Source organism: Mustela nigripes, chromosome 2, assembly GCF_022355385.1.
Source record: "Mustela nigripes isolate SB6536 chromosome 2, MUSNIG.SB6536, whole genome shotgun sequence".
Classification (NCBI taxonomy): domain Eukaryota; kingdom Metazoa; phylum Chordata; class Mammalia; order Carnivora; family Mustelidae; genus Mustela; species Mustela nigripes.
This window is the reverse complement of record NC_081558.1, coordinates 144,552,222-144,579,130: the sequence shown is the minus strand read 5'-3', so window position 1 is coordinate 144,579,130 and position 26,909 is coordinate 144,552,222. Positions and strand designations below refer to the sequence as shown.

The 26,909-nt window shown below is 37.6% G+C and overlaps 2 protein-coding genes across 8 annotated transcripts in view; one reads left to right on the top strand and one right to left on the bottom strand.

The window, feature by feature from the left end:
• HPS3 (HPS3 biogenesis of lysosomal organelles complex 2 subunit 1) overlaps positions 1-15,780 on the top strand; it is a 39,270-nt gene extending 23,490 nt beyond the window's left edge. The window contains exons 9-17 of one of the 4 annotated variants that reach the window (XR_009402535.1): positions 1,481-1,662; positions 2,526-2,706; positions 3,655-3,888; positions 5,149-5,334; positions 5,699-5,887; positions 6,426-6,533; positions 10,285-10,491; positions 11,163-11,257; positions 14,943-15,032. Coding sequence is in view for 2 of the 4 variants with exons in the window: in XM_059391763.1 (XP_059247746.1) it covers positions 1,481-1,662; positions 2,526-2,706; positions 3,655-3,888; positions 5,149-5,334; positions 5,699-5,887; positions 6,426-6,533; positions 10,285-10,491; positions 11,167-11,257; positions 14,943-15,070 (1,506 nt within the window). In the remaining 2 variants the exon portion in view is untranslated. Of the gene's footprint in view, positions 1-1,480; positions 1,663-2,525; positions 2,707-3,654; positions 3,889-5,148; positions 5,335-5,698; positions 5,888-6,425; positions 6,534-10,284; positions 10,492-11,162; positions 11,258-14,942 lie in introns of those variants that run through there. The other 3 variants (XM_059391763.1, XR_009402536.1, XM_059391765.1) reach the window with 3 other exon arrangements.
• The window catches only part of LOC132012140 (ceruloplasmin), a 56,645-nt gene continuing 35,542 nt past the window's right edge, over positions 5,807-26,909 (bottom strand). Inside the window, exons 14-20 of one of the 4 annotated variants that reach the window (XM_059391759.1) lie at positions 26,773-26,901; positions 23,916-24,022; positions 22,253-22,469; positions 21,717-21,856; positions 20,467-20,629; positions 9,162-9,266; positions 5,807-5,895 (exon numbers count right to left, since the gene is read on the bottom strand). In XM_059391759.1, coding sequence (XP_059247742.1) covers positions 9,163-9,266; positions 20,467-20,629; positions 21,717-21,856; positions 22,253-22,469; positions 23,916-24,022; positions 26,773-26,901 — 860 coding nt within the window. In that variant the 3' untranslated portion in view covers positions 5,807-5,895; position 9,162. Of the gene's footprint in view, positions 5,896-9,161; positions 9,267-15,316; positions 16,610-20,466; positions 20,630-21,716; positions 21,857-22,252; positions 22,470-23,915; positions 24,023-26,772; positions 26,902-26,909 lie in introns of those variants that run through there. The other 3 variants (XM_059391762.1, XM_059391760.1, XM_059391761.1) reach the window with 3 other exon arrangements.

Sequence of the window (26,909 nt, the reverse complement as noted above, 5' to 3'; positions counted from 1 at the left end):
ATAAAACCCTGTATATTTTCCACGCAGATTCACCCATAATCAACATTTTACCCCTTTTGCTTCTCTCTTTCTCTCTTTTTTTTTGTGCTCTTGTACTTTCTAAAGGCATACACACCCTCCCACACCCCTCCCTGACACACTGCGATCCATTGGAAGGTAATTTGCATTCATCAGAGCCTGATGCCTCTAAATACTTCATTGTGTGTTTCCTACAATCCGGGTATTTGTTTACATCACTGAAGTACCGTGAAATGCTTAATAAATGAATAAATATGGGACGCGTATTCCAATGTTGTCAGTTCGCTAGCATCTCCCTTCTCCAGTACAGGGCTGAGTCTAACATCAGGTGGTACATATAATTGTCATATCTCCTTGACCTTCTTTCATATAGAATAATTTCATAGACTTTTTTTTAATGGCATAGACATTTTTGAAAATAAATTTATGCCCCTCCACCTTTTTAAAATTTTTATTATTTATATTTTCTTGTTTAGATTCAGGTTGTGCATGCTCATTCTCAGCCAGAACATTGCACAGGTAACATTGTGTCTTTCTCAGGGTGTTACACCAGGAGACACATGACGCCTGTGCCCTTATTGGTGATATTAATTTTGATCATCAAGTCAAGGTTTTGCCTGTTTTGTCCCTGGCATTTTAATGCCGATAATTATATCAGCTTTGCCCTGTCCTTTTAATCTTGCTTAATGGAAAGTCTTAAAACTTCATGTAGATGATTTGTTTGCTGGAATCTGAAAATACTGATTGACTCAGATTAACTAGTGATAATTTTAATAAGCCCACGGTGGGTTACAGAAATAGACCAAGTAGAGCCTAAATTTACTGACTGAAACTACAATAAGGGAAGCATACTCAGTCTAAATTTAAGAAAGATTTCAATCATAAAACTTTAAAAAGTTAGCTGTTTCAGATGTTTGTTAGCCTTATTGAACTGTGATCCAAATATTGCTAAGTTAACAGTATTATTAGTATTACGTTATTTGTACCTTCTCTAGTGATTAGCACGATTTAACAAGGGAATGTTTACAATCAGGTATGTATTAAACTGGTTCATGGATTGTGAGGGAAAAGAACACCTCAGCTAGGCCTATCCAAATGATAAATAACCTCTTTTTAGTCTTTTATGATTTAATCTGTCTAAATATGAACTTTACTAACAAAATGTCTAGATATTCTTTTTTTTTTTTTTAAGATTTTATTTATTTATTTGACAGAGAGAGATCACAAGTAGGCAGAGAGGCAGGCAGGGGCATCGGGGGTGGAAGCAGGCACCCTGTTGAGCAGAGAGCCTGATACAGGGCTTGATCCCAGGACCCTGAGATCATGACCTGAGCCAAAGGCAGAGGCTTAACCCACTGAGTCGCCCAGGTGCCCCGTCTAGATATTCTTAAGAACCAGGAAACTTGCGGGTGTCTTTCTGCAGCAATATTAGTGGCTGGCCTTTTTTGTTTGTTTGTTTCAGGTAGACTACAGTAATACCTATAAGACTGCAAAAACCCAGAGCTGTATCCACCTTCTTAGCGAGGCTCACCTGTTAGTGAGGGCTGCCTTGATGGATGCCAATAATTTGGAACCTGGAGAAAAAGCGGAGCTCTTGGAAGCATTTAAAGAAAGCTGTGGGCACCTTGGAGACTGCTACAGCAGGTTGGTGATGCTTCTTGGAAACTTGTTAAAGAAGCCATCTGGAGCTTTGGGTGTAGGTGCCAGCTTTCCCATTGCTGGTAGCTATCTGATGAATGGGGGAATGCTTGAGGGGAAGTGGTTCATTTCTTCATGTATTCCATACACATTTATTGAGCACGTACTGTGTGCCAGGTACTGTGCTAAGCTTAGAGCCACAAAGGTGAACATGACTGTTTCCTGCCTTCAAGGAGTTACAATTTATTAGACAAACAATGACTCTCCAGTTCCTGAGTCTCCCTCTGCTTAATTTAGGAACTAAATTTCTTTCAGGTCTTCAGGACCTGCTCATGACCATGAAAATCTCAGAGACAGGCATTATTACTGGTTTATTGCCTGTTAGCCTTAAAAGAGAGATACTATTTTGGTGGTCTGGGATTTTAATCTTTGTAGTCAGTGCTTTTATGAGTTCAGAAAAGGAGTGGGATGAATAGTGGTTTTTATTTTTGAGAATGGACTTTATAGATTTTTTTGTATATGATTATTTCAAAGGCTTACTTGACCCATGGGAATGATTATAAATTAATAAAATAGACTTTTCTTTCCTATCAACACCATTATTTTAGAGCCACATTATAAATCCTAAATTCACTTAATGAGTTATTTTTCTATTTTTATTGTGAGCAGGCAAAAAGAAACTGTGTTAATTAGAATGACTTTACAGAATAAAACTCAGAACTTGTTCCAACGACATATGGCAGTAGAAGAGTATTTTGAGATTTATGTCTTTGGAAAGCATTATCTATTTTATTATCAAAATGTGTTAGACATCCAGGCTCTAAAAATGACAAATTTGAGGGTTTTTTTTTTTACTTCCTTCCCTTTAGGCTTGATACCCAGTATTCCCACCTCGCCTTACCATATTATAAGATGTCTGGTTTGTCTATGGCTGAAGTTTTAGCCCGAGCAGACTGGCTACTAGAGGATGGATCACAGAAATACGAGAGGGGACTAATCTTTTACCTTAATCATTCACTTTATGAAAACCTGGATGAAGAATTAAGTGAAGTGATTATGGTTTTCTATTTACTTATATTAATCTTCCTAACTTTTCATTTTAGCCATTTATTTTATGTGATACTGTTTAGAAGTCAGGTTTCAAATGCTTTTCTTTGGGATTATTTTCTTTTTTTCCTAAAAAGGTTATTGAAATGTCCTTTTCTTCATTAATAATCCTAGAATTATAGCTTGGAAAAGAATTTATAATTACCTTCTCCTACTTTCTCATTGTATCGATGGGGGAATGTGGTTCATTGTGGCTGAGCGACCCGCCCAGTGTGACAGGCATGCATCTTTAGAAGAGCGACACACACCTTGGGCCTTGCCCTCCTTCTCATCTGTACCTCTTTGCACAACACAAACCTAGTTCTCCCAAACTCCAGTGTCCGAAGCTTCACTTAGGAAATCCTGGCCCAGTGACCTTAACACATTGTTAAGGCTTGTTTATAGCCCGTCCTGTGTTTTTAAAAAGAATTGAGTCAAATATCCAAAGCTGAACATTACAAGACCAAATACTTTAAGGTTTGGAGAGAAATGAATTTTTTTAATAAATTACTTCATTAAGTATATTTTATACTAAGCTGGAATTTTTAAATGTCTTTTAAGTATAATTTAATCAAATAGTTATTTTCTTCTTTTGAACTCTTATTAAAATTAGAAATGCCAGCCACAACTCTGTACATATTTTCACCACTTTTTCTGCATTATACCTCAGCAAAGAGATCACTTCAGGTCATCTCAGGTCTCCCACATTATCACCGTGAACTCTGTCTTTTTAAATCCAAACTTAAGAATACTTAAGAATACTTAAATTGTAAGAATACTTACAATTGTGTCACATTTGGAAGTTTACATCTTGGTTTTGTATCTCTCTTTTTTTTTTTTTTTTTTTTTTGCTGATTTTGTAGCTCTGTGTTGGTTAACTGACATTTTATTTCTTATTGATGTTCACTAAAGGAATTAGCAGCAAAAGTGGTCCAGATGTTCCATGTAGCTGAGCCAAAGCAACTGCCCCATATTCTCTGTAGTCCTTCTATGAAGAATATTAACCCTTTAACTGCCATAAGCCATCTAAGCAAGCTGGATACTTCTGGGTTTTCATCGATCTTAGTGGCATTGACCAAAGCAGCAATGGCTCTGAAAATGGGAGATCTTGACATGCACAGAAACGAAATGAAAAGCCATCCAGAGGTACAGTGCCCTGCTTGGTATTAACGGCAGGCTGAAACAGGACCTGGTAGCCCTAAGGTGTTTAGTTTTCTTCTGGCTTCTGTCTAGTTCATTTCTTCTTAGTCATAAAGGAGAATAGACCTCATGCTAGAATAGAAGGGACCCAAAGTGGGAGTATGCGGGCTTTGATCTGGTGAATGAAAAAGAAATAAGAGTGATCAGTGGTAGCAATGGGTATCCAAAGACCTCTCAACTTTGCATCAGGTGCTTTCAGAGCACAGTACTTGGTTCTAAAGAATATATAGCATCTGCCCTGAGCTGACAGTCTGATCTAGCGTGAGGGATATGATATGTCCACTGAAACAGAACAGAGTGCTTTGTGTTCAAGTACAGGAAGCGGGATGTTAACCATGAGCCTTAGGAGTCTAGTAGTGGAGGAAATGGCCTGCACTTGAAAAAATCACAAATGACATTAAGGAAGATTGATATTGAATGACAGTATTAAAGAAAAGGTAGCTTTTCCTTCAAAGAGAGCCCATTTAGGTTCATGAGCCACAGATGTTAATCCAGTAGAGGAGGAAATTAAAAGGTAATGTTAAATGAACACTTATTTTGCCCCCAGTCCATTCTAAGCCCCTTGTGTATGCTATCTTATTTAATTCTTGCAACAGTGCTCTAAGTTACATGTGTTATTATACCTATCATACAGATGAGGGAACTAGGACAAAGAGGGAGAAAGGAGTCGTCCAAGACCACATAGCTCGTGAGTGTTCAAGCCAGGGTTTGGAGCAGGCAATATGGCTTTGGATACTGTGGTTCTAGACTCTTATTTTGTTGCCTGTGGTCAGATGCCCACAGTATGACTTCAGTTTCTAAAACAAGACAGCAGAAGTGCTTTATCATTGTACAAATGACATGTTTCGTTACGATGAAGAGAACGAGTCAACATCGAGGTATCCTCTGCTTTGAAGAGTACAAGTTTAGAAAGATGAATTTTCTTAAGGTCTAGTCTTTTTATATTCTCAAGGTATATTATTTTTAAACAAGTAGACTTAAATATAAAGCTCTCTACAAAAATAGGATATCCTGATACTTAAATATTAATAACTTCTTCAAAGACAATTAACAGTGATGTCCTCCTTAGAACGAGAACTTTGTAGTTAGAGAAAAAATTGAGATTGAAGTATTAATAGCTTAACCATGAACCTTGAATGCACTGGAATGTATTTTCAAAATGAACGCAGTGTACATTTTGACCCTAAATTTCTTGTTTATCTGAAGATGAAGTTGGTGTGTGGCTTCATTCTGGAACCCCGGCTATTGATTCAACAGAGAAAGGGACAGATTGTTCCAACCGAGCTTGCAGCACACTTGAAGGACAGTCAGCCTGGCCTGCTTGTGGCTTCAGTCCTGGGCTTACAGAAGAACAACAAAATTGGAGTTGAAGAAGCAGATTCCTTCTTTAAGGTTTGTCACTTTTCAAAATGCGGTGGCTCTGGACAGGCTGATAAAACTGGTGCGGGACAGGAAGCAGAATAAGAGACTGTGTTTTCATTTGTTTATTGCAAAAGAAGACTTACACATCACAAATTTATAAAAGTATACATTAAAAGGATATATCTAGAGAAATTCCATTCTCCCCAGTCCCAAATTCCAGCATCCTGGAATCTGGTTTCTGTTCAAACATCTCAATCTACTTTGCCATGGCATGAATGCTAATGATAAATTATTAAATGCATGGTCCCCATGATAGAGTGCTACTCAGACTAGCTATAACTTGATCAATACTGTATTTATCTGGGCTATGGGGGCTTGTTTCACTGTTTTCAAGGTGCTTTGTGGTAAGGACGAGGACATCATTCCTCAGCTCTTGGTAGACCTTTGGGAAGCTCAGCTCTTAGCAGGTCTCCCAGATGTGGTTCTCCAGGAACTCTTTTTCAAGCTCACATCACAGTACATCTGGAGATTATCCAAGAGGCAGCTCCCTGACACCGTACCACTGAGAACATCAGAGGATCTGGTGAGAGACTAGAATAACATGTTAAATTAAACTTGTACACCACACATTACAGTAGTATACCTTGTGATTTTTAATGGCTTAGAATCAAACCTAATTTATATTATCAGATATCTTATAAGCAGGAATTAAAAATACACTTAAATCTTGTCCATGGGTCCTAGGAGGGAGCCCCTGTTGGGCTCTGTGCTCAGCAGGGAGGGTAGAGTCCACTTGTCCCTCTCCCTCTGCATGCCCCTTTGTTTGTGCATGTGCTCTCTCTCAAATAAATAAAATCTTTAAAAAAATAAATAAAAATTTAAAAAAATTTATAAGGAAATACTTAGTGCATCCCCCCCCATTTTTGGGGCTGGGGAGAGAATTTTTCAGTTTTATTCAGTGAGAATCAGCAAGGCTGAAACTTTTCTTCCCATTCCCAGGAAAGTGTATGCCTAACTCTGTGACATGCAGAAGATTAGCAGTTGCTTGTTCTTGGTGGAATAAATGAAGAGAATCTTGTTTTGTTGTATTTTGCTTATGTTAAATTTCTTTTACATTTTAGATTAATGCCTGTAGTCATTATGGCTTAGTTTATCCTTGGGTTAATGTCTTAATATCATCCGATTCCTTAGTGGATAAAAGTTATACAGAAGACCTTTCAAAATTACAGGTAAATAAGAATGCTTCTTTTTATGACTATGCATATTACCATAGAGTATCAGATTTAAATTTGGTAAAACCTCAGTTGTCCTGTTAATCCAGAGTGTATACTTTTTTGCGGGGAGAAAAGCCATAGTAAGGCATACTCAGGAGCTCTGGAGGGCATTCCTGCCTCTGCTTGAAACTGCTGAGAGGAAGGCTGGCGGCTTCCAGAGGCTGGTTTTGTTGCCTGCCGAGAGTGAGTTCACCAGGTCATGGGACTGTCTTGCCTTATTTTCAGAATGTCCTTGGAAACACTTTGTGAAATGGAAGTATGGCAAATGTTTAGCGATTATTGATGGAGTTTATTTTTTGTTTTGTGTTCACTCATACATGTTAGACCTCTAGCCCAAGCTTACCACTCTCTGTCTTATAGAAAGTAGGTTAAAGTAGCCTGTTTATCTGACTCCTGAGGAGAACTTAAAAAAAAAAAAAAGTGTGATCAGAAAACATAGATCATCCTGTGAGAATTCTGACCGTGATACTGTTTTTTCCACAAATGAGAAATAAAGTCCATCTTTGATGTGGTAGACCAAGCTGGGCTAGATGTGGATATGATTTTATTTCAGGGAGGCCTGTGGCCCAAGGACTGAATATATCCTCACATTTGCTTTGTTTGGTCTGCCCAATGTAGTGCCAACATATACAATTGAAATTTCAAATGAAGAATTCTGGGTTTCAAGTTTTTTCTTGAAAGATTAGGCAGAACTGGTAACGCGGGGGCTCTCACTGCCTCTGCAATCTGAGAGTTAGAGCAAACTAGTGGCTCCCCTCCGTGGTCAGTGCTCATGTTGTCCTGTCTGCCATGGTTCTTATCTTTGGGTCCTCCTGGTCTAGATATGGTGCCTGGTGTCCATTTCCCTTACCTCCAGCTGCCTTCATTCATTTCCATCATCTGTTTTGGCCTCTTTAGACTTTAGAGTTTGTAACTCCTTGATTTACATCGGGAGCTGGTATAAGTGTACTTACTGCTTATAGAAACCAAAATGTCAGGTTGGGGATGGGGTCCAGGAGGGAAACTGAAGAGCCCATATTGCTTAGACTCAGCCATTAGACAGGTCTGAATTGCATATCCAAAGATAGAGTTACTTACATTCATAAAGAATTGCCAGAGAAAATTCTTGTTGGTTCTTATCTCTAGTCCCCTTACAGTACAGAGGCTCCTTAGGACTTAGCCTCTGATACATTCACTAAACAATTATTCCTCAAGCATGTGTGGCATTGGATAAGCCAGACAGGGCCTTGCCCTCCCAGAATATATGTATTAATTACATATTTAAAATCACAATTGAGGGACGCCTGGGTGGCTCAGTTGGTTGGACGACTGCCTTCGGCTCAGGTCATGATCCTGGAGTCCCAGGATCGAGTCCCGCATCGGACTCCCAGCTCCATGGGGAGTCTGCTTCTCTCTCTGACCTTCTCCTCGTTCATGCTCTCTCTCACTGTCTCTCTCTCAAATAAATAAATAAAATCTTTAAAAAAAAATAAATAAATAAAATCACAATTGTAACTAGTGCTATTAAATCTTACCAGATAGAGCTTCAAAGCATATTTATAATCACTGTTTGAAAAAGTGTAATTGAGTGATCTTTTAAAATTCATTTTAAAGTGTTTAAAAAGAATACATTCTTCTTGCAATCTTTGCTGTTAAAGGATAGAAATGTAGTCAACCTATACTTTAAAAAATTGTTTTCCTAATTTTATATCTTTCTAGATTATCAGTGGGTTGATTGGTCTTAGTCATTAAGTAAAAAAGAACCATCAAGAAACAAAAAGATCTCATTTGTTTTCACCTAGAGGAATAGGAGATTTAGAATCACCTGGAGAACCGTTCCAAAATTGTGTGATTTCCCCTCCGCCCCGCATCCCGCTGTCACCACACAGATTTGATAAGTGTTTGTCTCTTATCCTCAATCACTGTAATAGTATATTTGTGCAAAACTTAAAAAACGATCTATAAATCATCTAATGTCAAAAAGCTCCTATCTGGAAAGACACAGTAACTAGTCAATGCCCTGCCTTCTGCCATAATTGTCACAGTCCCCTCCCCCACTTCCTTGCCAACCACTACTCCTGAGATTGTGTAGGTAGAGAAGACAGGGTCTGTGGGTTCTAGCCCTGCAGAGCTGGCTGAGAATGAGGGACCTAGATCACAGAAGGAAACAAACGTGTGTATATTGGGTGTGGAAAAGAAGGTCATTTCCAATATGAAAACAATATTGCTAAGAGACAGATGACATTAAGAGTAAAGAGTAGTAATAACTTTTGGAGCATTTTCAATTCAGTGATATATGTGTTGTCTGGTGTTTCTTATTTTTAAACTTTTTGAAGGATAAAACTAAGTAAATGTTCATGGGTAATCAATTTTGTACCAAGCTTTGACTAGCTTCATTTAACCATGGCTTGGGTTACCCATGCCTTGCTCCTTCCTACCCTGCCCATTATCCAAATTAATCAAAAGTTGAAAGTAGAAATAATCTGTGTTTTCTTTCATGTGGGAGATCCCACAAGTGGTCAATTATCATACTTGCTCTCTTGTTGTCAGAAAATTATTCAGATGAAGATGACTATTGAACTTGCAGGAAGGAAAGGGACCAACCTTATACTCCTAGCCATTCCTTGGTAGATATTTGGAATAAAATAATCATGCTGACTGTAAACAAATAGTTCACATTCCATATCCTCTTGTGCGTCTGAGAAGATGCTGTAGTAAAAAGGATACAGGAAGAAAAAAAGTCAGGATATGACCGTTTTATCTTTATCCAGAAGAAAGTGAAAGTAGAGATGTTTTGGTGGTAGTAATATTTATAGTTTAAATGTTTAAAAGTAAAATACTAGTAAAGTTCTGAATACTCAAATACTGCCTACTCTGTCTTTCAGCATGTGGCAAATAGTACTGATACAAATTATTAGGTTATTAACAATTGCTTTAGTTTTATTAAATGTTAAATTTTATTTTTGGTTATATTTGTAGTACATGCCTATTATAGAACATTTGGAAGATACAGGTGTGAAAAAATAAAAAGTGGACTTTGTCCTTCCATCCAGTGATCTGATTTCTATTTCAAATCTCAGTGATCTTCCAAAGGCATTTCTTTATGTGCATGTACCTGTGTAGATTTTATAAAATTGATCCTGTTCTGAATATAATTTTGTATTGATATTTTTTACTCATCATTCTATTATGAGCATTTTCTCATTAACTAGACTTTTTAAAAAATTTTGATGGCTATATAATAGTCCACCATATGAATGTACCATAATTTACTTATCCCTTATTTAACATAGATCCTACTTGTTCATTATTACAATTACTGTGAATTACAATTCACAATTACAGTGAAATGAACATAAATCTTTGATCACAATGTTGATTATTTCCTTAGAATAGAGTCCTAAAATAGAGTCCTAAAATATTCCCATTAGTTTTAATTTAGTCTATCCAAAGCAACTAAAACCATATTAATTTAGAAAAGATTGCTTTCTATTAAGCAGATTTTTATTCTTTAAACTAGAGGTGGTTTCAAACTTCTTTAATACTTTAGTCCGCTTAGACTTATAAATAAATATTGTATTGCATTCATCTTTTTGTTTCCTTTTTCTTTTTTTTTTTTTTTTTTTGGCAAGGGATATTGGTCTTTTTAAAAAGAATGTTATACTATATATTGTGCTTTAGTTTTTTGGATGCCTCATTCCATAACATTTCACTTTTCTGTTCATAGTCTCTTATATGTGGTCCTTCATTTGACATAGCTTCCATTATTCCATTCCTGGAGCCACTCTCAGAAGACACTATCGCTGGCCTCAGTGTCCATGTCCTGTGTCAGACGCGTTTGAAAGAGTATGAACAGTGTATAGACACATTGTTAGAAAGATGCCCGGAGGCGATCATTCCATATGCTAATCATGAACTGAAAGAAGAGAATCGGGTACGCTTTTCAGCTATGTCTTTTAGGCTTGATTCCTGATAATCAGAATTGGTGATCTTGTCTTATCTGCAAAATGGGGACAAATTATATCAGTCCAACCTCACAGGTCTGGGTGGGTCAAAGGAGCCTATATGTTTAATATGTTATGTGCTTTGAGTACTGTTAGAGGCCATTAAAATGTATGGTGATTATATGTTATCTCTATTAAAAACCTTTTGTTTGGAAATAAAGTAGGATATTACCTGAAGATTTGGGAAATGATGTATGATAGGAAAATATTATCTGGACTATATGATCTTTAGCTGAGAAATGGGAAGAGTTTAAACTTGAGTACTGTACCCTCCCCTGCCCTCCTGTTCCCTCCTTCCCTCCCTCCCTTCTGGCCTGCCTTCTTTTCACATAAAGATAACAGAACATGTCTACATTTCTTCTTCAGAATATTCAAGTACGTATGTACAACATACATGTCATTAGATTTTCAAGTTACAAACCTGATTTATGTTATAGTTTAAACAGAAGACTGGCTGCTGATATAACTTCTGTTGTAACAAATTTTGGCATCTTAACCAAGATGATATATTTTGCCCTGTGCTCTCCTGCACAATCTTATTCTTGTTGGAAGTTTGAATGTAAAATGCATCAAATTTAAAATGTATTCATTTTTTCCCAAGATAGACCTTGTGGTGGAAAAAACTGCTGCCTGAACTTTGTCATAGAATAAAATGTGGCGGAGAGAAAGGTCAGCTTTACCTGTCATCGTTAAAAGGTAAAATGATATTTTTTTGTTTGATTATAAATGAGTCTTAGTTTTAATTTCCATAATTTGCTGAGGTCTTGCTTTCTCTAGTCCTGAGAGTCTCAAATGAGATGAAGAGGGGCTAAGCAGAATCATCTCAAGAGTTTAGTTCAGCATTGATATGCTCTCTCGTCACATTAGATATTCATTTATCTCTTCTAGTCATGGAGCTGATGCTTTTAAGCCAATGTTTTGAAACACTTAAGAAGTTAACATAGTCATAGAAACTCAGAACCTTAGTATTTTAAAAACTTGAATAGCCATTAATACAGTTATATTTTTATTGATGATCTGAGTGCTTAATTTATTTCATATAGGAAATTAAGATTATTATTATTATTTATTATAATTGTAAGCAAGTATTGAGGAATAACAAGGTTCCCAAAGATTTAAATGTTGAGTATCTAGGGGTACCTGGGTGGCTCAGTGGGTTAAAGCCTCTGCCTTCGGCTCAGGTCCTGATCCCAGAGTCCTGGGATCAAGCCCCGTTTTGGGCTCTGCTCAGCGGGGAGCCTGCTTCCTCCTCTCTCTCTGATCGGGTGTTGGTGGTATAATGGTGAGCATAGCTGCCTTCCTCCTCCCTGTCTGCCTGCCTCTCTTCCTATTTGTGGTCTCTCTCTCTCTGTCAAATAAATAAAATCTTTTTTTTTTTTAAAAGTTGAGTATCTATAAATTTGTTTTACAGCATAGGCATTGTTTGAATTTGCAAAATTCATAGTCACTTATAAATCATGATAGATATGTGGTTATAAATTTCTCTAGTCTTATGTGTTACTGTCAACAAAGGGTGTGGTTATACTGATTTCAGTGTGCATAACTGATTAGAAATGGACAGTTCTGGAATTGTGTTTTCCAGCTGATGTGACTGGTTTTTAAAGTGTTAGGCAGAACCTATGGCGATTGGAGGGTGTTTTTCCGGAGATGCCTTAAGTAAAGTTGCATGCTTGTGACCAGGAAGATGTGGTGGCTTGATACTACCTTTTTGTCCTACTCATCTCCCTGAGTGAATTTTGGGTTTTTGGAAGGTGGAAACGTCAAATATTTGATTGCCTTGTCCCCATTGTGTCACGTTTATCACACAACTTGGAACCAATTATTTGTGTGGGTCACTTTGCAGAGCAACTATCCCACATCTCCGTACCTCAGCAGCATCATTATCTGAAAGGACTTCATCCTTTCCCCATCCACATCCATGTCCCCTCTACCCCAACCCACCCGTAATCATTCCTCCAAATGTTCCATTTTCCTGTATCATCAGAATATATCCATGTGTGTGCATACACACGTGCTTGACTGTATTTGTATGGCTCATAGAACTAAGTGCAGGGTGTGATTTATGTTTATTAGACCCCAAAGCCCCAAGAGCTGGTATAGCATTTTATTCATTTCTCCTGTTGTGCCCTCCTAACCAGCTATATGCCTCTCCATAGGAAGCATTCTCTATTAATTGATTTGAAGGGAAGATACCTAAATAACTTCAGGTCCATTTCCAAGGGAGCGGTAGTGCACTGAGAGGACACCAAGACTAGAGTCTGGAGATCTGGAACTGAGTTCCAGGTCTGCGATGTATGGAGTGACCAGAAGCAGCCTAATGTTTTAGTATCCTGAGACTAATGAGAAGTTCCGTATTGATTCTAGAACAAACATAAGGCAAAATCATAAGATGGTAAAGTTGGAGGTGGTAGTCAGGAATCTATATAATATATACTTAGGGGCTTGATTTCTTGTATATCCAATGCAGCGTTTCTCAGCTTTGGCACTATTTACATTTTGGACTGATAATTCTTTTTTTTTTTTTTTTTTTTAAGATTTTTTTTATTTATTCGACAGAGAGAAATCACAAGTAGGCAGAGAGGCAGGCAGAGAGAGAGAGAGAGGAGGAAGCAGGCTCCCTGCTAAGCAGAGAGCCCGATGCGGGACTCGATCCCAGGACCCTGAGATCATGACCTGAGCCGAAGGCAGCGGCTTAACCACTGAGCCACCCAGGCGCCCCTGGACTGATAATTCTTTTGTGTATATGCATTTTAGGACATTTAGCAGCGTTCCTTGCTACTAAATACTGGAGCACTTCTCCAGTATAATAAAAATGCCTTCAGACAGCTTCAGGTGTCCCTGGGAGCAAAATGATGCTTGTTGAGAACCATTGCACCAATGCAGAGCCATTGAAACTGGAGCTAATGATTGGCTTGTTTCCAGGAAATATTTGTTACTGTTTTTGTGGTAATGAACTATGCTTATTGCTAAAAATGTTACTACTGTAGTAAATTACAAAAATGAAGTTTAGAAAGTCATTTAAAATCCCATCAGCCAGAAATAACTATTTTCAGCATCTGATAAATATTTTCTAGACACACTGGGGGATTTAAAGTCCTCTATGTATTTAAGATAGTGACCTTATACTTGGAGTTAGAACCTATATCAGCCCCTCATTGTTTGGCAGAAGAGGAGAATTGGGCAGTGACAAGATTTTTGTTGGCTCTATAACCTTGATACAGTTCTTTTTATACCTAGGATACTATTTATAGGCTCCACATTTAAGCTAAATAAACTGGTTTGATAGGGAAGTATTGATAATTCATGTTTTTCATATAGGTGTTGCAAACTAGTTAGTAGTCATTGTTTATTAAGTTTCTATTAATATTTTAGATGTGCATCATTGTATTTTATTTAATTCTCAAAGGACCCTAGAAGCTAGCAGATGGTACCACCTCATTATAGATGAAGAAACTGGGACTTAGGTTAAGTGACTTTCTTAAAGTCACAGAATCTGTCTGACTCCAGAGTTAGGGATCTTTCCCATTCATCACTGCTGATCCATTCATTAACTTTTTAGCAACATGGGCATGTCAGCCCTTTGTGTAAGGGTTGATTTAGGTTGCTGAATATTAGAGAAATTACTTTGGATGGATGCGCACACATCTGAGCAGGAGATTTTATATTCTAGTCACTCTGCAGATAGAGTAAGTGGTGGGCAGGGGAGGATCACACAGGGAATGTCGCTGGTGTTTATCACCAACACTGTTCTGAAAGGTCACCCCCTCTCTTCCCAGCAGAGGGCAGCATGTAAGGATCAAGAAGCAATGGAATCATAAAATTACATAGTTCTTTTTATAAAAATGTTTCCTAAATCCATTAGTAATTAAAGATATACACATGAGTACGTTATTTTACAGTTTCGGAAAAAATGGTCGTGAAGACAGATTTGTGCTTCTTGATAACCTGAAAATCTCATAATAGTGAGAAACTAATTTAGGAAAATGCCATCCATCAATTAATAGTATTTCCTTTCCTAGCAATCTTTATAAATTAGCTGTAATACAGCCCTAACATTAAAGACAGTATCCACATGATTTTATTTTTCTTTAGAGGCTAATAGAAGTATATTGAAAAAATGATGTAATAATCCAGCAATGAAACAGTAAATCAAAATTTCAGGGAACTAATATAAAATAAACTTAAAAGCATTTTAGAAAGAATGAGAAGTTGTTAAAACCATAAGTAGTCTGTGGATTTTAAAGACTGATCTTTTTTTTCCTTCCTTTTGTGATTATAACATTTTGTTGCCTGACTGAGCTTCTAGTTAGTTGAGTGTTAAGAAAATTGTATGAAAGACAGACATGCAGTTCTAACTCAGATACTAATGTCCTACCAACAGAAACATTGTCAGTTGCTGCTGTGGAGCTAGAACTACGAGATTTCCTGAATGTCCTCCCAGAAGATGGCACTGCAGCGTTTTTCTTGCCTTATCTTCTTTATTGCTGTCGAAAGAAATCATTGACTTGAAGGTATCATTTGGAAAAATACCACAATGCCATTGAAGACTGACTTTAAAAAAAACAACAACGGAATATCCAGTAAAAATGTAAATAAAGGATTTTCATATCGAATAAGCACATTTATTGCAGATGTTTTCAGGCTGCTTACCCTGTGGTGGTATTATTAGTTTGGTACTTTATGACCTGCATCCACGTAATTGTCCAGAATGTAAAGAAAGCCACAAAACTTAAGAATTTTTTCAAAGAAGGTATATACGTTTTTAAAAGTAGACACTGACTTTTATTCCAAGTAATATCAAATCAGTGTTGTTGGAGAAGTGACAATCTTTTTCACCCCAGAAACATTTGGTAGGTATATTTGAAAGAATATTTCTTCTTGATTTTTTCCAGATTTCTCTATTAGTTTATGCCTTCTTTCTCTTCTTCTTCTTCTTCTTCTTCTTTTTTGAATACTTTTCTTTGAGAAAGAGGTTAATGTTTTCCCACAGTAAAAGATTTCCAACTTTACTTTTTTGTTACTTTTAAAACTCATGCTGTGGTTTCTCCATGAACCAATAAAGTAGAAATTTTCAAACTTAAATGTCTTCTTGTCTGGCCATTAACATAATTTGTTGGATGCATGTTTTTCAGCCAAAGCCTTGATTCTATTTTTTGTTGATGTGTACTTTAGCTCTTCTAGCTAGAGTATATGGGAAAATAAAGAAATATATCATTGTATTCACAGTTGTATCTTCTTTTTTAACCTTTTATTAAACAATTTTGAGTCCAAGGTCAGCTCATCAATAGTGTGCTTCGACTTTACTTAAGGCTGGGCAAAAATACTACTCACCACACATCTGCCACAACTGTATTTTTAAACTTTTCTCCTGATGTCAGTATTCATCTTTACCAGGATATAATCTGTAGAACTGTTTGTCAATTTTGCCATTCTCTGGTTCCAGATTATTCTCCTTTTGACTGTCTCTTCAAGGGTTCACAAAATCCAGGTGGATTGGCATTATTTTAATTTTTTTATTTTACCTCGTTTAATTTAATTTATTTTAAAATTATTTCATTTAAATTTTTAAATTTTTAATTTATTATTTTAAAGTAATATTTTACTTTCTTGACACTTATGCCCTCATGTCTGCTGATTCATTAAGAATGATAGCACCATGTTATAGGGATTAATAGGAAACCAATAGTTGGAAACAATTCAATGAATCTTAATAGCAATGCTTTAAGAACCATAAGGGACAACATGTGGGCATAGATTTTGGGGGTGGGGTTGGAGAATACAGTTTTATAAACTCCTGGTGGTGATATGAAGGACCTATGTAAATTAGTTATAATTGTATTAGAGTCAGTCATGTATCTGTTGATCTTTTCATATGACACAAAGTAACAGTTTCCCCCACAAATTCATGAAAGTATATGTTTTCAGTCTTTTTTTAAATGCTTATAGCCATTCCAAAGTGAACTTTTTCTTCATCACTTTCACGTACATTGTTATGAATATTTTTTTTCCACTTATCACCAATTTATTTCTTTCAGCCAGACTTGGTCTCTATAGAAAAAGAAATTTTAAGACCATTATTAAAAACAGTACTGTAGTCCCCCCTTATCCATGGTTTCTGTTACCTACGGTCAATTAGTCCAGAGGCAGATGTTCCTCAGAAGGTCAATATAGTAGCTTAATGCTATGTCACAATGTTTATGTCATTCACTTTACTTCACATTTTATCTTCTTATACCATAACAAGAACAAGAAAGATTAGTATATCCTGAAGGATCAGGATGAGGTGTTTTGAGAGAGAGAGAGAGATACCACATTCACATAACTTTTATTACAGTACATTATTAAAATTGTTCTATTTTATTATTGTTGTTGTTAATCTCTTACTGTGCCTAATTATAAATTAGACTTTATCATAGATGTGTATGTATAGGAAAAAAATAGTTATATATAGGATTCAGCACTATCCAGGGTTTCAGGCAGCCACTGGGGGTCTTGGAATATATTCCCTGTGGATAAGTGGGGGACTACTATATATGTCATGTGGTTTAACTATATTCTAATTTTTAATATTAGTTATTTTGTTTAATTATTGTTTTTGTATTATGTTATGTTAGTCACCATACAGTATGTCATTAGTTTTTTGATGAGTGTTCTAATTATTCTCAATTCATTTCTATTTTTCCATTTTTTGCTTGTTTTCTTTTTTATTTAAAATCAGTTAGTTAACATAGAGTGTATTATTAGTTTCAAAGGTAGAATTCAGTAAGTTGTCAGTTGCATAAAACACCCATTGCTCATTATATCAAGTTCCTTCCTTAATGCTCATCCCCCAGTTACCCTTACCTCTCCCTCCTACCCTCCAACAACCCTGTTTGTTTTTAGAGTTAAGAGTCTCTTATGGTTTGTCTCCTTCTTTGATTTCATCCCATTTTATTTTTCTTCCCTTTCCCTGTGTTCATCTGTTTTGTTTTTAAATTCCACAAATGAGTGAAATCATATGATATTTGTCTTTCTCTAACTTATTTTGCTTAGCATAATACCCTTGAGTTCCATCCACATCATTGCAAATAACAAGAATTCATTATCTTTGATGGCTCAGTAATATGCCATTATATATATATATATATATATATATACCACATCTTCTTATCCATTCATCTGTTGATGGATATCTGGCAGAAATTTCCATTTTTGAAATATGTTTAAAAACATGTCTCATTCTAGTACTGCTTTAAGTAAAGAAAAATTACTTTGCTCCCTGCAAGATCTTCATTAATTATAAAGGGAAAATATTAACTTTCTAATAAGGAAAACTGGCAGAAATCTCCTTAATCAAATGCTCAAAGTTAACATAATGAGTAAGGGAAAAAAAATCAGTATCTTGTGCCTCCTGACATGTATATTGAGAAAAACAATATCACTTCCATGAGAATCTTGCCAAAAAATGCATAACTTGAATCTAACCATGAGGAAACATCAGATAGACCCAAATTAAAGAACATTCTACAAAGTGGCTGCCCTATATTCTTTAAAAATGTCAAACTGAGAGCACCTGGTAGGTTCAGTCTGTTGAGCGACCAACTCTTGATTTTGACTCAGGTCATGATTTCAGGGTCATGAAATCAAGCCCTGCGCCAATCTCTACACTCAGTGGAGATATTGCATGAGAATATCCCTGCCCTGCCCAGCTCTTTCCCTCTCAAAAAAATAAATCTTTTAAAGAAGTGAAAGTTATAAAAGACAAACTGTTCCAACTAAGAATACAAGCCAACTAAAAACAACGTATGAGTGGGATCTTCTTTTTCTGTAAAGAACGTGATGAGAATAATTTGTGAAATTTGAAAAGGGTCTATACTATTAAATCATCTTTAATTTCCTAATTTTGATAGGTATATTGTATTTATATATAATATTCTTAATTTGGGGAAATATATTTATTTACTATATGTTTATATACATATAACTTTTTACATATAACTTTTTTTATATGTATTTACTAGTGTATGTGCGTTAGAGAAGGTGGGGGGGCAGATAGGAGAGAGAAAGGGAAACAAATGTGGCTATGTAAAATGTTAACAGTTGAGGAATTTGGGTGAAGGGTATATGGGAATTTTTGGTACTCTTCTCACAACATTTCTCTAAGTCTGAAATTATGTCCAAAAAAGTCTAAAAATTCCTTTTCATTGAATTAACAGGTGGTTAGGTATTTACCATTCAGAGTATTGGATTGGATTGCACTAGTTACTAAAATACAGAATATATTGTCCTTGCCTGTAAGTAACTGAAAGCTAGGCAAGTTTTTTTTTCCTACAGACAAAAAACTATCTGACTGTAGTAGAAATGTCACAGTCTCCTTTATCAAAGGATGGTCTTTTATGCCTCCTCTTGTAGGGGAAATGAAGCATTACATTAAGTATGTCAGAATATCTACAGTTCTTTTCTTATGTTTTTCATTGTGGAGAAAATTGCCTCTCTCTCATATTTGTCTCTTCATCTTGTTCAGGAGTTACTGGCGTTGACCCAGCGGTTTATTTGCCTCTTCCCATCTTCGGTGTTCTGGGGCTCTCAGTCCCACTCTTTGTAATAAAGGCTTTTATGAGAATCGTTTTTACATTACCAGGTATTTGTGTAAAACCCAGGAGCAGACATGAAAACGTCGTTTGCACTCACTGTTGATCTTTGAATGACTTAATTCGGGGGAGATTTATTTCTATATTTTCTTTCACTTATATGTCCCCATTAATGCCCATTTTGAAGAGGAAACACAAAGCATTGTTTTCTCTACATCATTTCCCCCTGTTGGATTGGCCATCACCAATTCCAATAATTCCGAACTCAGAAGACCCAAGAAACACCAAAGGCTGCAACCACACACCAGAATTTCACTATGTAGAATACATTTTGTGATTATTTACCCAGGAAAGGGCTGTTTCTTTTCCTGTGTTTCCTGTGCTTCAGGAGGGAGTATTATTGATGGGCTGGGGGAAACAGGGAATTTAGATTCCATTTTTTCCCCTGGATCTTTGCTATAGTCTGAACATTGGTGTCCCCTCAAATTCCTACATTGAGAACCTAATGCTTGTGGTTGAGAGTAACTTTGTAGGGCCTTTGGGAGGTGACTGGGTCGTGAAGGTGGAGCCCTTATGAATGGGATTAGTGCCCTTGTCAAAGAGGCCCCATGGAGCTAGCTTGTCCCTTCCATCATACAAAGATAAAGTAAGAAGTCTGTAACCAGAGAAGGAACCAGACTAGGTAGTTATTAAACTGCATATATTTATTTTCACAGCTCTGGAAATAAATATATGCTGTTTAATAACTACCTAGTCCGGTATTGTGTTAGAGCAGCCTGAATGGACTAAAACAATCTCTGACGGTGATCAACAATACTTTCCCTCACCCCTAGAAGTACAGAATGACATCATTTCTGCCTGACTACTTGCCTGACTACTTGAAATTATATTGATGTTTTGGGGGGGATGGGTGGGGAGAACCTTCTTGTGTGCCAAGTACAGAAGAACAACTATGAAAAAAGTTTAAATGTGTCCTAATAAAAATGAAATTAAATTCTAAGTGTGTCTTTTGTTAGCCTTTCAGTAAATAACATGACCACTCCCTTACATCAGCTTTAGGAATAACTGCACTGCCTCAGAGTGGTGTCTGTTTGTATTAACTGAGAGACTTCTGGTGCTGTTATTAGTACCAGCGATCAGAGGATAAGCTGTATCCCACACCATTTAGCAGTAAAAAAAAAAAAAAAAAAAAAATCCTATTTCGAGGTAGAGAAAGAAGAGATCAGGGCAGCAAATTTATGAATGCTTCCTATTGCGGGAAATATTTAGGCAAAGTAGTGCATCTTAATTATATTGGTGATATATGACTTCTAGAATTGCTAGCTCGATATTCACCTTCATTTGGCAGAACCGTATAAGTAGTCTCCATTCCAGCATGAATGTGGTCGGTCACGTGACAGTGGAGTAACCAGATTCCAGGTGTCCTTGGAAACATTTCTAGAGTTTGGTATGTCCCAGGGAAAACGTCAAAGACATCAGAAGTGTAAATGCCCCTGTGCTTAATTAGAAAAATGACAAATATTATATAATGCTTATTGTATGTGAGAGTTCATTCAAATAATCTTTCATTGGCCAGCACAGGGATATTAGAAAAGTGGATGAATATGTTAAAAAAAGAGAGAGTGAGGTATGTTGTCTTGGTACTGCTGAGTGCCTGGCAGGATGGCCACGAAGTGTGTGTGAAGGGAAGATGTAAGGAGAGTCCACTCCCCCATTTGGATCATGTGGGACCTCTTACACTTCAACTTCAGTTTGCCTTTTATCGTTGCACTTGAGTTACACAAGAGAATTTAGCTGTGCCTCATTTCAGTCCTAATCTCACTTTTGCTGAACCTCATCTAGATTAGCTGGTCTGTGAAGCTTTATGGCAGGGAAGGTAATGCTGGGAGCAGGAAAGGAGGCCCAGGGAGAAACCGGAACCTGAGGCAGTTCAGGTAGAGGCTAGACTAGACACAGAGTATTTGTGGGGGGAGGGTGGTATTTCTGCAAGAACAGAATTGAAAGTCCCCTAAGAATATAACATCTGCGTAAACCAAGATACAGACAGCAGAATGGCCTTTTCTGCAATGAGCTTTGTGGTAGTTTTTGAATTTTTTACATTAACTCAAAGGTAAGAAAGAGAGCTTTTGGCTCCTGCTGAAATCAGCATTGGCTGAGAGGCAGAAGTAGCCTTGAGATCTTGGGACCGATCAGTTGCCTCACACCAAAATGATAAACTTGTTCACTTTAGGCCATTTCAGGATTCAGAATTTAGAACAGGTAAAAGTTATAATAAAGTCTTGGCTCTACCTTCTGACCCACCATATGGACATTCCCACCCTCTCTGCTAATGAGTCTATTCAAATGCCTCGACCAGCAAATATGTGAGCAGAACTCCATGAAAACCCACTAAAAATCCAATGAAGAGCCCAATGTGTAACAAAAGTTGGTGACAACAATTGAAATTGCTGCATGGCACACTCTTTGGAAATAGTTTAGTAGTCTCTTAAAACTTTTTTTTCATAAGTCTTTAAGGAAATATTTTCTTCATTTGTGTTAAAACACTTTCCAGCAGGGCAAGAATAATGACCGTGGATCACTCTTACCTGATACCCAAAGCTGTGGCCATGAAAGTGTACTGAGTGCAAGTCTATTTCATTGCCCATTCCCATCAGGTACCAGTTGACTTCATCTCCCACGTGCATCGTGAGGCCTTGCAGGTTCCCAAACATTCTTCCATTAATAGCTGGGGAAATCACATGATTTTTAAAAATTATTTTTCATGATATTTTAAATCAGTAGCTGTTTCACTGACAGTATGATTACTAGGTTAATGTATGGGAGCTTTTTGAGGTAATAGAAGTTATTTCACAACAGATGGGGAAATGAATACTTTCAGGTCAATAAAGTCACACTTCTCTAATCATTTAGTACCAAAATCCATAATCCTAAGTGTGAATTTAAAAGGGAATGAGACTTTGGAATGGGCAAAGGAGTTAATAGGTGGCTTTTGCTTGGAACAGAATTCTAACTCACATACAGAGTAAGGCAGAACTGGTTTATTATAAAATGAATAGTCTCCAAACTAATTTCATTTGAAGGAAGAAAAGGGGGAATTTAGGGTTAAAATAATGTTTCATACCATGCATTTTATTGCTTTCTATGAATTCCTCATCATCTTTGTTTACTTTCTCGGGGTGTTCAGAGTATGTTTTGATGTTGTCATCTATGTACCAGGATTCATTTTCATCAAAAACAAAAAACAGAAGGGAAAATTCCAGTTTTCTTATGGGATTGAATACTTTCATGTAATGTCTCCGGCAAACAATCAGTGGGCCAATTAATCCACTATAGAGATCCTGAAAACAAGCAAAAACATCAGTGATCCTTGCGATAAAATCAGCATTTCAGACAACTGGGACCTTGGGAATTTTAGAAGGACTGATTTAAGTCATAGACTTTGCCTGATGTGGTGCTGTCAGATCATCACCTCCACTTGTAGATAAGTTGGACTAATGGTGAATGGTAGGTAGGTTGAATGGGTGATGCTGAAGTAACAGAAGTACATGCAGAAGCCAAATATTAGCTCAGCTAATGAACAGCAATGTAAAAGAACCCCATGGATGGTGTTGGATTGCCTATTCCATAAATTGAGCGCTATATCAGTCTCAAAATCCAGAGATGAATCAAACAAAGCCTGTGCCCTCCAGGAACTTAGTCTAGTAGCGAAAACAGAGGATGGAAGAAATGAATCACTTGTGGTGATGGAGGTTCATAAAGTACAAATGGACACAGAGGAGTAAGAGAACAATTGACAAATCTATGAGATGTTTGGTTTGGGGGTGTCAGTATATGGCTGATTAGGTCTGGAAGGCCTTCAAGCTCTATCATGTTCAGCAACTTCAGATTTTATCTTGTGGGTCATAGGGAGCCACTGAAAAATTGAACATGGCATGGCAACATATTTGCATTTTAGACCAGTCGTCCTGGTGGTGAGTGAAGGAAGGATTGAAGGAGGAAGAGACTGGATCCTGGGGGCCATTGCAGTAGTTAGGCAAATTACAAAGACCCAATCTTTTGGGATAGAGAGAAGAAATAGACTGAATTGTATGTAGGTGGGTAGACTGCCTATGTAAGCCAAGGGGAAGAACTAGATACTTCATACCCCGGGTTCCAGCCTGAACAAATGAGTAGATTTGGAACTTGTGGTATTGCTATCAGAAAGACAAGAGGTGGAGATGGATCTCAATTCCATGTTACAGTGGCTGGTTTCCAGTGCTGGTGGGACATGCTTGTGGAGATGTTCAGTGCTGATACATAGCCAGGTCTAGAGTTTAGGAGAGAGGTTTGGACTTGAGATTTAATTCTATAAATGAATCTATGAACAAGTTTTGATTCTCAGTTGTTGAGTGTTTTGTTGGCTTTGAAATTTTCAATCAAGTAGCTTTAGTTGTGCTAGATTGACTACTGAGATCAACACTTCCATTATCGTTAATAGAGCTCTGAAATCATGTACCTCAGTTCTTTGGGTTTAATGTATTTTTATGTAAAAAGGAAATAAAATTACTGCATTAATATTTAATTCTGTGTTACCAACAATAAGAAGTCATAGGGTTAACACAATTACAACTTTATCCTTAAATAGAAACAAACCAAAAAAATGAAACCAAAGTGAATTGTAGAAAAGCTTCCTTTCCTGGGATTTTAAGATCAAATTGGATCACAAGAAAACTCTGATCTCATCTTCCTTCAACTGTGTGTCTAATTTGGGGGTTTTCACAAAATACAAATGATTTAAAGTTTACCTTAACTTGATCCACAGTTGAATAGTAAGCCCACGGAATACAAGCAGAATCCTTTATTCCAGCTCCAGATCTTTCTGGGATCTTCCATATGTAAGTGCGAATTTCACCTGAATTGATCAAGTGTTAATGTATCTGGTTATATTTGGTATATATTTGATATATAAATATACACTGAGTCTTAATAACCTGTGACCTAGAAACTGGAAATGTCAAGGTAATTAGTGTTAAAAAGTAGTGGAGCTCTAAATTGCTTTTAGGAATTTAGTCTTAAGACAAACTCTAAAATATACTTTTAGATCTTCTTTGTCAGTCAGGGATTAACTAGCCACATACACACACATATAATACCACCAAGCCAGAACCTGGCAATACTAATATCACAATTTGAAGGAACTTTATAACATATATTTTTTTAGCTTTAAGTCTGTTCCTGTAAAACACTCGTCAACCATCAAGTGATTTCCTCCAGTGCAACACCTTCCCCAAGCCTTCTCTGTGTTTGTACCTGCATGCCGTGTGTCCTTCCCTCGGTTTCACTTTGGCCTTCCTTTTCTCCTTTTTCACCATTAATCCCAAGTGATTCCACAATTCCTGGTGCAGAGCCATTAGCTCATGGGATCTTAGGGTCACTGACTTGTCCCACTCTGTCATACCATACACAGCTCGGTCACTTACGGGACACTACCACACCCTAGACCTTGACACTTCGAAGATAGCCAGTTGCTCTACCCTCCTAACTTGCCAAGGCCTTGCCCTTCTTCCCTGTGCTCTGGGCTCTTCTCCAGGCTGATCTCTACTTCCAGTTATCTCAGGGGTTCCTATCCAGCTCCTCACCAGACCTTGACTTGTGTGCTCTGTCTATTTGGCCTCTTAACCATCTACTCCCTTTATGTAGACCTCACTGTTACATATTCATGCTTTCAGACTTTCATTAGCCAGAGTCTGGCTGTTACATATTCATGCTTTCAGACTTTCATTAGCCAGAGTCTGGCCAGCCTTTTCTAGGGAATCAAACAGGACAGGAAGGATGGCCTCAAGAGATGTAGTAGACTTTTTCTTTTTTCCTCAAGTCCTCCATCTTACCCACCCCTACATCATCACCTTTTTTCTAAGCAAAACCTTTCACTGAGAATATAGCACCTGAACTTATCATATTTTCATCTACACTCTTACAATCTCATCAGCCAAAAAATAATGTTTCCTTTTCTTCTCCATTCTCCAACCTGCTCTGCCACCCATGGTGGCTTCCCAAAAGGCTGGCGCTGTCCTGACTTTCCTTCCCTAATGCTCCCTAATGCTTCATTTTTCAGCAGGGGCTGTTAGTTCCACCTTTAAAATACAACCAGAATATGATAACTTACCACCTCAGCTGCTTCCACCCTGGTCCAAGTCTCATTTTTTTTTAAACTCAGATTATTGCAATAGTACTCTAACTGATCCTTGATTCTGCCCTTGTCCTCCGAAGTCACTTAACCCACATGTCAGCCAGAAGAGGACTCCACAGAGTATTCATCAGATCATCACTCTCCAGCTCAAGCCCTCACATGGTTACTAGTATAAAATCTGAGGTTCCGACTATGGCCTCTAAGGTTCCCTTTCCTCCTCCTGCATCCAGCCCCCTAGCCTCCCTGGATCTCATCTCACATTCTGTCCCCTGTTTGCTCTGCTCTGGCCTCTAGCCTCCTTGCTCTTCCCATCTCAGGGCCTGGAATGCTTTCCCCCCGTAACTCCCTGTAGCTCATAACTTACCATTTAGGTGTCTTCACCAGTGGTGCCTCCTCAAAGAAGCCCACCTGATCACCGTACTTAAAACAGTGTTGTTACTTCCTCTCTCTCTCATTCACTTTAATCTTTTCCATAGCACCTTTTATACATTGATACTATGTATATTTATCTCTTTTGAAAGAATATGAGAGTCACAAGGGCAGGGCTTCTTATTTCTAACCCCCTGAATTCACACGACCTACTTTATAGTGTAATTTATTTTTTCTCACCCATTTTTTTCTCACTTGCCAAATTTGGGAACTGCTAAATTACTAAGAAATAGCCCTTTCCTAGAAGCCAACTTTACAACTGAAAGAAGAAAAATATAGTTTTTAATTAAAGGATGTGTATTTAAACTCTTCCAGCTTTTGCACTGTGCTAACTGAAGTTATTGTGTTTCCAGTACATGCCAGATATTGGGCTAGAATTGGGGAATTTAAAATTCCATGGGGTGGTCTCTGCCCTTAGGACCTTGCCTTCAGCTACTGGCATGGAAGCATTCAACCACACACAGTATGCAGTAAATGCTGTGTGGGTGTGGAGAGATCATCTCTGCTCATTCCACCTTGAGTATTTGCAGATACAGTACTCACAGATGTTTTCCTTACAGTTCTGTGCATCCCTCTCTCGTTCTCTCTCTCTCTTTCTCCCTTCCCTTCTTTTCCCTCTCCTTGTATGTGCATGGAGGTGTACGCACAGATACACCCCCCTGCATGCCCTCTTTTTAAAAAATTTTTTTTTAATTTTTAAAAGATTTTATTTATTTGAGACAGAGAGGGGGAGAAAGAGGGAGAGCACAAGCTGGGGGGCGGGGATGCCAGAGGAAGAGGGAGAAGCAGACTCTCCACTGAGCAGGGAACCCGATAGGGGGGCCGATCCCAGGACCCTGAGATCAAGACCTGAGCTGAAGGCACACTCAACCGACTGAGCCACCCAGGCGCCCCCCTGCATGCCATCTTAACCACCTCTTTCTTCACTTCCTTAAGACACTCATTTGGAAGGAATACTTCTCTGATAACAGTCATTTGTGGGACGCCTGTAAAGTCTATTAAAATGCCACCCCCCCACTCCTCCCACCCCCCGCCATGAGTACCTGGTAAAGTTGGAGTAACTGTAGAACTCTCTGTTTTCACCCCATGGGCATGTATTGAGTAGGGCCTTGTAGCCATGTTTTTAAAGATAATTTTAACTATGTCTCCAACATCTGCATGAAGTTGTGGACCTGGCAAG